Here is a 13,927-nt window from a genome sequence, read left to right on the forward strand (position 1 = left end):
TTCTAAAGATAGCTACAGCACTCGACCCAAGTTTTAAGAATCTGAAGCGCCTTCCAAAATCTGAGAGGGATGAGCTGTGGAGCATGCTTTCAGAAGTCTTAAAAGAGCAACACTCCGATGCAGAAACTACAGAACCTGAACCACCAAAAAAGAAAATCAACCTTCTGCTGGTGGCATCTGACTCAGATAATGAAAATGAGCATGCATCAGTCTGCACTGCTTTGAACGGTTATCGAGCAGAACCTGTCATCAGCATGGACGCATGTCCACTGGAATGGTGGTTGAAGCATGAAGGGACATATGAATCTTTAGTGCATCTGGTATGTAAATATCTTGTGACGCCGGCTACAAGAGTGCCAGCAGAACTCCTGTTCTCACTTTCAGTTAACATTGTAAACAAGAGACGGGCAGCATTATCTCCTGCAAATGTAAACCGACTTGTTTGTCTGAGCGATTGGCTGAACAAGAAATAGGACTGAGTGGACTTGCAGGCTCTAAAATGTTATATTTTTATTTTTGAATGCAGTTATTTTTGTACATAATTCTACATTTGTAAGTTCAACTTTCATGATAAAGAGATTGCATTGCAGTATTTGTATTAGGTGAATTGAAAAATACTATTTCTATTTTTTTTTTTTAGAGTGCAAATACTTGTAATCAAAAATAAATATAAAGTGAGCACTGTACACTTTGTATTCTGTTATAATTTAAATCAGTAAATTGATAATGTAGAAAACATCCACAAATATTTAAATAAATGGTATTCTATTATTGTTTAACAGTGCGATTAATCGCGATTAATTTTTTAAATCGCTTGACAGCCCTAAAAAATAAACCTTGTGAAGCAGGTGAGCATTAATTAGTGCATAGGCCCTTTAATATCTTCATCCAGAGATCTCATGGCGTTTTACAAGGGTATGTATTATTAATTCCATTCTGTAAATGACACAACTGTTGTACTGAGAATCTAATTGACTTGGCTGAAATCAAACAATTTTATCAGGGCCTCCTAATGGTTGAAGCCCACAGTAGAGGTGGGGTCATAGTCAAGAATCACTCCAGAGGTCAGGCTGGAGTCAGAGTTAGAAGCCACGTCAAGGGTTAAACCGGAGTCAGAGCCAGAAGTCACAGCAGGGGTCAAAGCCAGTGTCAGAGTTACGCCAAGCGGCAATAACGAGTTAGGAAGAGGGAGTAGGAACAACATGAGGTAATGGGAGCAAGGAGGGAAAAGCCAATGAGGAGGCAGGAACTTGGTCTCGGAGGTCTGGTCAGCAGCAGGCCTAGACACTAGTTTCTCAGACAAGGGGTGTGGCAGAAACAGGAAGCTTTATGGAGAGGTGACAAGGCAGGAGTCTTCTGCTAGTCAACAGATCCTGATGAGTCAGTGGGTAGGGTTGCCAGGTGTCTGGTTTTTGTCCAGAACGCCAAGTCGAAAAGGGACCCTGGTGGCTCCGATCAGCACCGCTGACCGGGCCATTAAAGGTCCGGTCGGCAGCTCAGCGGGACAAGGCAGGCTCCCTACCTGCCCAGGCTCCGCGCCACTCCTGGAAGCAGCGGCACGTTCCCCCTCCGGCTCCTACATGCAGGGGCAGCCAGGGAGCTCTGCACGCTGCCCCTGCCCCAAGTGCCAGCTCTGCAGCTCCTGTTGGCCGGGAACCATGGCTAATGGGAGCTGTGGGGGTGGCGCCTGCGGACGGGGCAGCATGCAGGGCCTCCTGGCCATGCCTCTGCATAGGAGCCGGAGGGGGAACAAGATGCTGCTTCCGGGGGCTGCTTGAGGTAAGCGCTGCCAAGAGCCTGCACCCCTGACCTCCTCCCGCGCCCCGACCCCCTGCCCCAGCCTCGATCCCCCTTCCACCTTCCGAACCCCTTGGTCCCAGCCCAGAGCACCCTTCTACACCGCTAACCGCTTATCCCCAGCCCCACCCCAGAGTCTGCACTCCCAGTCGGAGCCCTCACACACCCCCACACCCAAACCCCCTGCCCTGGCCCTGATCCCCCCACCCGTACCCTGAACCCCTTATTTCTGGCCCTACCCCGGAACCTGCACCTCCAGCCCAGAGCCCACATACCAACCCCCCTGCCTCAGCCCGGAGCTCCCTCCCATACTCCGAATCCCTCGGCTCCAACCCCAGCCCGGAGCACCCTCTCACTCGTCATCCCTGCAGGCATTGGTCCGAGACCCATGGCATCTGACCCAGTGAGTCATTCATCAAGCTGGGACTAGAATCAGGGCCACTGATGCCTGGTCCATGTATTATTACTTTATGGACAAGGATTTTCATAACACGGCAGTTAGTGCTGAGATCATTAGTCATTTTTCTCTGTACATTTCAAGTACTCATAATATCTTGCTAATGTGGCATTAAGAGGGAAATGTTATGCTCACATAAATTGTGCAGTATGTGAAATACAGAAAGGAATTGATTCATTTAATAAACATGTAACTTGCCACATTTATCTTTTTAAAATCAGTTTCTCTTTCTGAGGGTCCAATTCTGATACCCTTATATTGACGAATGCCTTTCTCCACAAGTAGTTCCTTTTGAAATCAGTGGGACTCTTTTTGATTAGTTTATGAAGTAAGGTGCTGCTCATTGCAGATAAATTTACCAGCGCACTGTCCTTAAAAGTTCAGTTTTTGTTTTGTAATTTGTTTTGTAGGATTTTAAAAAAGCTCCCAGGAGCCAGCCTTACGCCACATTTCAGAAAAAAATGATTTCTTGCAGCTTATTGTATATCCCTGAATGATACAAGGATATATTCGGAACTGTACTATTCCAGATGCTGACACTATAGTAATAGTAGATCTGGCATAGTTAGTATCTGTGTAAGCGTGGGAATGGTCCTGCTATTGTGGGGAACTTTCCTGGCTTATACACTACCCTGAGGAAATGGGCTAGCTCCCACTTCCTTTACCCAGAGGCCTGCCTGACCTCGAGGGCTCCCCTTCCACTCTCCTGTGTGGCAGAGTCTTCGTAACCCCAGGATTCCTGCGGGGCTCGACCCCAAACCTTGTTGTGGTCACTTAGGGCAGGGGCTAGGGTGTTCCCACTCCGGGGTGCTCTCTGTGCATTGGATGCTTCCCTCACTGATCATTACGTACAGTTCAAAGCAAATACAATTTATTAAACAGCAATCAATTTTAAAAAAATTAAGAAAAAATGGGAAAGTTTAAAGGAAAACACACAACCCCGCTCTGTGGTACAGGGACATTGCAACCAGCATCTCTGGAATGTAAGGGAAGTTCAGTCTGTTCCTCACAAGTCCCAGACTACCTTCTAGGCCCTGGCTGTGCTGCAGGGATGCTGCGGGTCGGACACTTGCTCTGGTGGTGGCCACACGCCCTCAGGCTTTAGGTGGCAGGACCCTTCTTCTCAGCATCGCCCCCACCCTGTCGGGGTTACGATCACCCTCCAAGTCTGGCCTACAAGGTGTCTTAGCTGGGGGCGCCTCCCTATGCTGGGCCCGCTGCCTAGGGTCCCCCTCGCTTACCACAGCTGCTCACTGCACCGGGCTCCAGACAGCTCCAGCCCCAGCTCCAGCTCCACTCTGCCTCAGCCAGGGCCGGCTCCAGGCACCAGCCGAGCAAGCTGCTGCTTGGGGCGGCAGCTTGTAGGAGGCGGCATTCCACCCAATCCTAGGGCGGCACGGCCGCTTTTTTCTTTTTCTTTTTGTGGTGTTCCGCTCCGGCCGCCCTGTAGGGGGCGGCGGTGCGGAGGACGGGAGCGCCCTGCAGCAAGCCCGGCAGGGCAGCCTGCGTCCTTCCCTCCCAGCCGACCGGAGCGGCAGGGGGCACGGCAGGAGGGGCCGCGTGGCAGCGCCCCGCTGAAGCCCTGGCCACCCCCCTTCTCTCTCTCTCTCCCCCCCCCGGTGCCTCCCCCTCCCCCCGCTAGCCGGGGCACATCTACAGAGTCCCCCTGCCTCCGGTCGCGCCGCAGGTTTTGGTTTTTTTTTGCTTTGCCGTTCTGGCTGCCCCGTTTTTTTTTTTTTTTTTTGGCTTGGGGCGGCCAAAAAGCCAGAGCCGGCCCTGGCCTCAGCACTGCTTCTGCTCTGCCTCCAGCTCCCTGGGCTGCTTCTCTGGCCCCTCTGGCTCTGGTTGCTACAGCTCTTCTCCCAGGACAGGTCTCCTCTGTGGGCTGCTTCTGTGACTCTGCTCCCAGCACTGACCTGCTTCCTGGGCTGCTTTTCTGGCCCCTCTGGCTGGCACGGCTCTGCTCCCCAGCTCAGCTTGGCCCAATTCTGACCCAGGCAATTCCAGCTCACATAGATGACAGGACCCCCCTGGCCTCCTGACTCCCTGATTAGCCTGCCCGCCCTGTCAATCAGGCTGACCTGGAGCATTGGCCTCTCCCCATTGTTCCTGGGGACTGTCAGTCTTGGTGTGCTGATTTCCCATTGACCCTTCCCCTTTCTTTTGGTACTGGGAGTTAGCCAACCAAAGCACCCCCACTGAGTTTTAGTAAGGGGACAACAGTCGCCTTACATCTGCAAAAACTAAGAGCCATGTTTCAGCTAAGAAAATGTCTTACTTGTTGGTTGGAGAGTAATTGCAGAGACAGCAAGGTGTACAGCTGGGAATGTCAGTAAAGGAAATGGTTGAGACATACATGAGGAAGAGTCCACAGATCAGTACGAAATTAGAACATCAGTAGTTAGGTCTCTCTATTTTTACAAAACAATAAAGGCAAAGGTCTCAAAACCATGTTACAGTCAAAACAGGTTCTAAATCAAGAACCTTGGATGGTAAGTAAATGCCATTTAAATTCTACAACTATAACTCCAGATACTTCAAGCCTACAAGTGTTAGATCATCAAAACATAACCATGCACTGCATGTCTAAATTAACACACAGTAAAACATATCACACCATTTTGTTCCTGTGGCTCTTGTAAGACTACAACATTTAAATTAAGTATATGTACCACTTATATATACCATGTCTTTTATTATTTAAGGTTTGCAGTAGAGATGGCTTGAGCTGATTAGACAAATTTTCAGTTCATCTGAACCTATAGGGCTATATTAGGGTCCTGAGATGGGAAAATGTGAATACCTTAGCCTTGTGTACCTCCAAACTAGAAGGTGCCACCACTTGGTGGCATCCAGTACTGTGGCCAGAAATGACCTTTCTAGGAGTTGGCTCCTTGACAGAGAATTCTGATTGGCTCAACCAACATTTTTACAAGTTGCCTTTCGGAGGTAGTTCTTGCAGGAAGAATGTTGGAGCGCTTACACCACTGTTAGAGCGACACAAAGCTGCCTACACGTGTTGAAGGATCTGGGTCACGAACTTCAAAACACTTGCTTCCCATAGGGATGTAAAAGGTTAAATGGATAACCGGTAAGCATTAGGCTTACTGTTAACCGACCTTAACCGTTAACCCTGGAGGCCCTGCGCCGCCAGAGTGGTCCCACCCCTGGCCGGCCCTGCCCTGGTTGCGCTGGGCCGACCGGAGGGGCCACGGATGGCCCAACGGGACCTTGGCCATGCTGAAACAGCCCCAGCACCGGGGCTGGCCAGATGGAGCGACTCCGGTCACGCTGCACCGGCCAGCCGGAGGGACCTCGGTTAACAGTTAACTGGCTAAACAATATAATTTTAATCGTTTAACTGGTTAACGTTTTAAACTGATATTTACATCTCTAGTTTCCCAGATTTCCCAGGAGCTGTAGTATGCCATGTGAAGTTTCAAGGAGTTTGGTTTCTCTCTGTAGAGTACAGAAGTTGGGTGAGGGAGCTTCATATTCCACCTTCTAGAAACTAACTTCAAACTTAGCTATGGGATGCCCAAGAAAACTACAAGCCATCTATAATTCCAGGCTCCCCATTGTGGAAGCTATATGTTTCAAAAGAAATAGAAGTGCAAAGAGCAGAAGATACAATAATGTAGGCAAAAAGAGGCATTAAAAACATGCTAGCTATTATCCCATAGGATGGAGAATCGGCGGCACAAAGGTCTTTTGTGGTTCAGAAGTCTGTTCATGTTAGTTATTCAGTTGTCAGTTAAGCTAGTAAATAGCTTTTGAAGACTGTGGATGATAAAACTTGTTAAAAACTGACAGAGTTTCTGTAAATATGTCTGAATTTATATTTGTCTTTAATGCTGTTTTGTTCCATTATGAACAGAAGTAAGATTAGCAAAAAGAAAATCACAAAAATGTAAGCAGCCTTGTGACTATTTGAGGCTAAATGCCTTCCCTTTCCCCACAGACCAAAGAATGTATTATTTGTATACGTTCAGAGATTCAGCTTTTTTGATACAGCGTTCTTGTTCTCTACAGCCTACTTAAAGTTACCACAACGCTTTCTGGGGCAGACAAGTTCATTTTGGATTTTGCGCTGAAAAGATATCTTCTCTCTCTTGCCACCACCAAATTGTTTTTAACACAAATCTCATTGGGCTAGAAAACCTGCAGGACATGGTCTAGCAAAGGAAATCTGTCTGAGGCTCTCTTTACAGAATTTCCCTAAGTTATTTGGGTGGGGAGAAGGGTGGTTTTTGCTTTCCTCTTCCTGGTAAAATGGTCTGTGGTTCTGCCCCTAAACTCTCTGCTGGGATCAATGGTAATCCACCTGTAGTGCAGGCATTTCTTCACACTAGCTTTGAAGCCGCTGGCCTATCCCCCATTTCTCCCCTTGGGATTGTAATTTTTTTGGTGGGTAGGGGATAGCTCTCTCCCTCTATGTGCATGTACAGTGCTTAGCACAGTCGGACCCGAATCTTGGCTTGGCGCCTGTAGGGCCTACAATAGTACAAAAGATAATAAAAGCTACCATTGGAATCCCTCTGAATGCAATACAACTTGAGGTAAAGGGATTGGGGGTAAAGAGCAGGGCTGAACACGGGGTTCTCAAACTGGTGGCCCTTGCCTTCAATGGACTGCCCAATAGTCATGGATTTAGATGAATTTTCTGTCCTTTCCATGGGGAAGTGGACCCTGTCTTCCCAATAGAAGAATTGAAAGGAAACTGCAAGCCTGAACTCAATTTCCCAGCACCTCTGAGGGAATGTAGCAGTTATGTAGCTGCCTAGGATTATAGCATTATAACCAATTGCTGCAGTTTGCCTTTAGTGTTTGAAGTCCCTGTGTAGCTGCAAACAAAATATTTTTCAAATCTTTGGAGCTACACAAAACACTATGTAGAATATGTACAAAGCTGACATTAGCATTTCTAGGCTTGTGAAACAATTTACCATGCCCTCCGCCACCCCAATTCCTGTCCACTATAATTTTATAGCTCCCTTTGGTAACTTATTTCACAAGGCTGCAAATGCATTGCTTTCCAAACTGTTTATGTATTTGCCCCAAAGCAACCTTTCCCTGGAATTAGCTGAATGGCTTCAAAGAACTTTGAACTGCAAATACGCTTTTATGTTCAGAGAATAGGAAACGTGTAACTGAAAATGATGTACAGTTCTCCCCACACTTTTGAATACGTTGAGCAGAAGCTTTGTAACCTCAGTCACCCACTATCTGGATATGCAGGCCAAAAAAGGAGTTGGTTAACCCTAAAAAGATTACTTGAATTGGTCCCGAAAACACTTTACAAAGAGCCACATGGAAAACATATTTGTATTACATTAGTGCCCAGAGGGCCCAGCCAAGATCAGGAACCCATTGTGCTAGACAGTGTATAGACACATGGTATCAGAAGATTCCTACCCACAGAGCTTACAATCTAAATATGGACAAAAGGTGGGAGAAAGGAAATATTACTTCTCCCTTCTTTACAGATGGGAAACTGGGCCACAGAGAGATTAAATGATTTGCCTAAGATCACACAGTGAGTGTGTGTGGCAGAGCTGGGAATTGAGCCCATTTTTCCTGAGTTCCAGATAGGTGCCTTTGCTTTAACCATCTTTCCCCTGTTGAGTTTTTAAACAAGAAGGGGATGGTAGGAAAACACATGCAGTCTTTCTTTTGATCCTAGCATCTCATCAGGTTTCAGGCTGCAAGGCGATCCTCATTCTTGCATTCACATACCTGTCTGTTGTCTGGTATTGTAACTCGCTTGTGCTCTTTGCAGTTTTAGTGTGGACATGGTTAAATTGAACATATACAGTGTTTAATTAAACTAGTTCCTGTGGGTTTTTAGTTCTGTTTTTTCAGTTTCTTTCTTCTATTCTCCTTTTCAGATGAACAATGCATGTTCTATTTAATACAAAGATATTTAGGAACTGAACAAGAGGAAGTAACTCAATGATCTGTTTGAGTCCTGCCAATGTTCAGCCAGCAAAATAGGAAGCTGTATGCATTAAAATGTTGAATGAGTGTCTACATTTCTACATATCTTCTCTCCCTGGTGAACTGTGCCTTGGCATTGCCTCCAGGGGGATTTGTCTGCCCCCCTTTCTCCCCCTTCAGTCAAAGAGCAAAAGGGCTGCAATGGCAACCCACAGCAAATTGGATTAAAAATAACAGCACAAAAGAGGAGAGTGTGTGCGTGTGTTTGGAAAGGGGAGAGGAAGGATTATGTTCTCTCAATGATGCACTGGGATCTGTGTGTCTAGCTCCCAAAGTTACCCATATAGGGGCTTGATCCTCCAGGGTGCTGAGCACTATGGCCCCAATCTAGCAAAGCACTTAAGCATGTGCTTAATTTTAAAAATGTGAGTAGTCCCATAGACTTCAAGTCAATGGGGCTTTGTTGCATCGAAGCTAGAATGCTCAGCACCTTGCAAGATCCAGCCTGATAGCCCCCTGGTGGTGAATGATGAATAGACCCTGAATCATTGATGAAGAAATTTGATTGCATTGAAGACACTTTATTTACCAAAAGAAAAGGCTTGGATTTATTTTTCTTACCAATCATACCTGAGCGCAGAGTATTCTGTATCCGTCTGTCCTGTTGTTCTCCAACCGCTTTTCTTTTTTCCTCCCCACATGGACCGCTATAACTTCAGACCGCTGGGTCCTCGATACTGTGGTGGAGGGTTATACCCTACAGTTTATTTCTACCCCACCCCCCACCCCCGGCCCTCTTCAGGGACCCTTCTCATAAGAGTCTCCTCTTTTTCACACAAGCCATAATTAAAAGGTGGAACTCATCGATGCAGGAAGTTGTTGAGGCCAAGAATTTAGCAAGATTCAGCAAGGACTTGAACATTTATATAGATAATATCCAGAATTACAACAAAATATTAACAAAAATGTTTTTGAAGGAAGAAAAAAACTTTGATTGAAGGTTTATGCCAGTCTCTTAACTGTTAGGGGTTAAGAGAAGGTTTCATGAGGAACAAATTATCTCACATATGGCTCACCACAGAGTTTCTTTCAGTTTCTTCTATAGTATGCATGCTGGATACTGGACTAGATGGAACAAGATCCAGTATGGCAATTCCTATGTTCTAATTGGAGTTTAACACTTATAAACGCAAGTTTTTCCCCACCCTGTGTTGGCCCTTTTGTTTCTGACCCTCCCTTCCCACATTGTTGGGGGGGGGGGGGGAGAAGAGGAAGAGCTTAAACTACTGATGACTATCTTCTGTGCTATCAAGTGTTTTACTAAGCCAAGGATGCTATCCAGTTTTCCTGTGTAAGGAAAACAAACTCCTCCATATTGAAGCCACAATCCAAATTTCTGAGGCTTGCATTTAGTTGGCACTCTTTCAACCCAATCAATGCATGATTACCATATGAAGGGAGGGGACCTTGCTGAATGAGCTAAATTTACATCATGTCATGGGGAAATGTCTCCTAACCCCACCTTGTTGGGGTTTTTTTAAGTGATAGGAAAGCATTACATCAGCAATGGGTTCTTTCCAGTTCCAATTTCCTGTCCATCTTTTGGTAATTTTAATCAATACCAAGCTGATACTTTGGAACTAAAAACTTTATCTAAGGACTAACTTCTGCCCTCTGCTAAGACTTTAGTGGAGTTGCATATGTACTGTGCCTTTTTCTCTCTCAGTATGGCTGGATTCTGTTTTAAGAGGGTGAGAAGGGATTTGCTAGCAGTCTATATAGCTAACTCTGATTTTTTTTTTCTGCCAAAGCTTAGTTTTTCTGTCATGATTGTAATGAAACCTGTTCTCACCTGGATTTCTTATTAAAATACAACAAAAGTCCTTTTTGTAATACAGGAGAAATGGGGCTAGTGTGGGGTCTTTCAACTACATTGTGACATCTAATGGTTGGTAAGGATAATTGCAGGTGGTTTGGGGGTGGTTTGGTTTGTGTTTATGGAGCTTTAGCAAATCTATCCTGGACCCAGTATCCTTTTTTTAAAATGTAGTGATCTGAATGTTACACCTCTGCCTCATTCTGAAAGGGGACATTTATTTGTCTGTTTAAATAATAACTAACTCAAAAATGTGTAAGTGCTATCAGAAAGATGTCATATTTACCTTTTCATTAATTGTTAATAATGCCCACAGAGTAGCATCTGGAGTGTAGCTATTGTGGTATCATCGAATTACATCCATATATTTATTGGAGACCTTTAACATTTTTATAAAAATCTCTTTTCTCCCTCTCTTTACTACTTGTATTAGGTACTAAGGCAGCCACAGAGTATGCAAATGGCATATATGACATTGTGTCACCTGCTCCATCAGTATATTTGGGCACATTCCAAATTTTGCATCTGCTAGAAGACCTGAAGATGGCACTAGAAATGCTAGAGGATCCTCAAGAGAGAGAAGCATTACGGAATCAGATACCGGGGGATACAGCAAGATGTATACGGGAGTGGCTGGAGGAAAACCTGGTGAGTCGTCACGGACAACTTTTCCATCTGGTTGGGGAATAATGTTGACTGCCGTATCTCATGGTTCAGTTCTTTTAGTAATGGAATTCAAGCTGCAGCAATCTACTCAAGTTTTAGCCCTTAGAACGCGTAGTGTACTTCAGCTGTCTGTACTAGGCTAGCATAGCTGGGGGTTGAAGGTCTAGGAAGGTGGTAGAGATCTCATTCTATGGTGGGAGGAGGAGGATGGAGAGGAGGAGGTGGAAAGGAAAGTTTAAAAGTGCTGCCCCTCCTTCCGTGCCCTTTCTGTTGCCCTCACCTGGAGAAAAGCAATTGAATCAGGGGATTTGTAACTGGATACAGAACTTTTCACTTCTAGTCCCTGGTTCAGAATGTGACTGTGTGGAGTGGCATGTGCTTCTGAGGCAGCTAAGATGGAAAGGGATAAAAGGGATCTCATATGCTCCTAGCCTTCTACATTGTGGTGTCCCCACTCAGGGGTATCCTGACTTTCCAAAGTACCCTTTGGGTTTATTAAGAGAGGAGAGCAGTGAGCATAGCAGAGAGATTCACTTTTTGCTCCTGTTGCACCAGAGAGTGCAAGGCTGGGTTAGGAGGCAGGTAGGGAAATGAGCCACCTGGTCATCTAATTAAGGAGACCGAGGCTCACTGGAGTGGTGAGCAGGCCATCAGGCAACCTCTTGAAGAAGAGACCCAGTATAAGTGGAGGAGGAGAAATGGGTGTAGACTGCCAAAATGCACCTCCCCAAGAAGACCTGCTTCTGCAGATGTGTGGTGATTAGGTGAGGGGGATGAGAGTTAACCAAGTGTTTTCAGAGCTTCCAAAAGGTTTGTTTGTATGGGTGGGTGGTGGCGGTTTTGGTTGGCTCCACCAAACCATTTTGCTCTTTCCTAATTGTGACTCTAGCTTCCGATCCAATGTGCATCACCTACCATAGCTGTCCTGCTCTTAATATGTGCTAAGGCTTCTGGAATACTTTCTGCCTTTTGTTTGTCTTTGTTAGCCTGGCCTGTCTTTGAACTGCATACTCTAGAGGTGCAATGCTGTGGTTGGAAAATCTTCATCTGGAACCTTATGAAAGGAAGGAATGGGAAGTTGGTGCAGATTTAGTGGTTTTTAAAAATGTTAAATTTAATTTCTCAGTATTGGAATCTGTCAGCCAAATCCTGAGATCAGTTCTTGTTCAGTCCTCCCTCAGGCATACTCCCGCTGAGTTTCCTGGGTAAGAACTCAGGCAGGCTCTCAGGTCCTGGCCCGATGGTAGGTAAAGGAAAGTACTTATTAAAATATAAATATTTAGTACTCCATATACTGGTTTTACATTTTCATAGCACCATCTAAATGGATTGGCCTTGAACCACATTGCTCAGGGGAGTTTAGATCTGGGATTTTGCTTTTGGTTCCTCTCTTGTGCAAATATGAATTAAGCTTCGCATCTCTGTGAGGCAGGTAATACTTTGAGTATTATCCCCTTTGAATTTAGACTCCTCTGTTTTATACTAATCTTGTAACAAATGCACATTTTCTCATATAGTACTTTCCTCCATATGGGAAATTATCCAAAACAGAAACCACAGTTCCCTTCCCAAAACATCATTATTTGTAGTTGCAAATCTTGCAGCCCTGTCTAGTACGTCATGAACTGTGTTGATTTGAGTGAAGTTTCTGGGCTATATATTCTCAAAAACAACAAATTAGTGGTGACTTGTACTATCTATCTTTGGGTCTCCTGTGGAACAATATTTCTGCTTTTTTAATGTTTTTCACTTTATTATATTCTGTTTTGTTTTTACTTACTTCTAAGAATATACCTAACCCTGTGTCTAGGGGCATATACATGACTCACGGCAGCCTATTCAAAATGACAAATTGCAAAAGTAATTTCCAAAACATTCTCTTGCTCAGTGGTGGCAGCTCTGGTGAGGCATCAAGAAAAAGCCTGAGCAAATAAATGTGTACATCATCCATTGGAAGTCATCAAACTCATGGTCTGCTCAGTGAACTTGGATGTGAATTCCAGAGTTAAGAGTCATACTCTGAGAACACTTCACTTTCAGTCCTGAGCACTGAAATCAAAAGATTGGTAGTAAAAAGGACCCAATGTGATATGTGAGGCAGGATGGTCTCCCAAGATAGCCAGGAACCAAACTATTAAGGGCTGGATTTGAATACCAAAGCAAAGCAATAGCCAGTACAGTCTAAGAAGCACAGGTACAGTATGCTTCATGTAGCAAACGCTACCCAAAAGAGTGTCTGCCATTCTGCACTAAGGCTATGTCTGCACTACAGCTTATGTCGGTATAAAAAAAATTAATGGAGATATCCTATCTCCTAGAACTGGAAGGGATGTTGAAAGGTCATCAAGTCCAGCCCCCTGCCTTCACTAGCAGGACCAAGTACTGATTTTGCCCTAGATCCCTAAGTGGCCCCCTCAAGGATTGAACTCACAACCCTGGGTTTAGCAGGCTAATGCTCAAACCACTGAGCTATCCCTCCCCCCTAAATTATGTTGCTCAAGAGGGGTGAATAAAGCACAAGTTACACTGCCAATAGCGCCGGTGTGGACAGCGCTATGTTGGTGGGAGAGTGTCTCCCACTGACATAGCTACTGCCGCTCACAAGGGCAGGAGTAGTGAAGCCGATGAGAGGGCTCGCGAGTGTATCCTCATATAAAACTAAAGCAACAAACCTCACAATTGACATTTTTGTTCAGCAAAGGTCAGTAACTGAATAGGAACAGAGACTCAACTGTTTTCTCATTGGCAAAATTCATAACTAGAATTCCCCCTAGATGCTGTGGGTGTTCTCACTTCTGGGTCGCCTAACCATACTGTGACTGTTTCAGATCTTCCGGAGTAATGTAGAGTAGGGATGGACAATGGAAAGTGACCAAAAAAGTCCTCTCTACAGCATTGTTATTCAAACATGTAACAAAACAAAACAAAAATCCCTGCCTGGAAGAGCTTGCAACTTCTGGAACAATACCAATTCTGTCATTGATACTCCCAGTGGTGAATTACAGCTACAAAGTTTGCTAAAGTAGACAAGGCTATGCAATTTGGTCCCTCCAGGCCAGGATTGAAGCACATTGGCAGGGTGATGAGGGAGAAGCTTTATGACTGTTGCCCATGCTATTTCAGCTCTATCAATAAATAGAGACTACCTGTCACAAAGTACTAAATCCACTCATTTATTTTTAAATGTAAACCAA

General features: G+C 45.1%; 1 protein-coding gene across 1 annotated transcript in view; it reads left to right on the top strand.

Annotated features, from left to right (window-relative positions):
• The window catches only part of PPFIBP2 (PPFIA binding protein 2), a 192,783-nt gene that overhangs the window by 71,307 nt on the left and 107,549 nt on the right, over positions 1–13,927 (top strand). The window contains exon 2 of the mRNA XM_065402713.1: positions 10,501–10,715. Coding sequence (XP_065258785.1) covers positions 10,501–10,715 — 215 coding nt within the window. The remainder of the gene's footprint in view (positions 1–10,500; positions 10,716–13,927) is intronic.

The sequence above is a fragment of the Emys orbicularis genome, chromosome 4, assembly GCF_028017835.1.
Source record: "Emys orbicularis isolate rEmyOrb1 chromosome 4, rEmyOrb1.hap1, whole genome shotgun sequence".
Classification (NCBI taxonomy): domain Eukaryota; kingdom Metazoa; phylum Chordata; order Testudines; family Emydidae; genus Emys; species Emys orbicularis.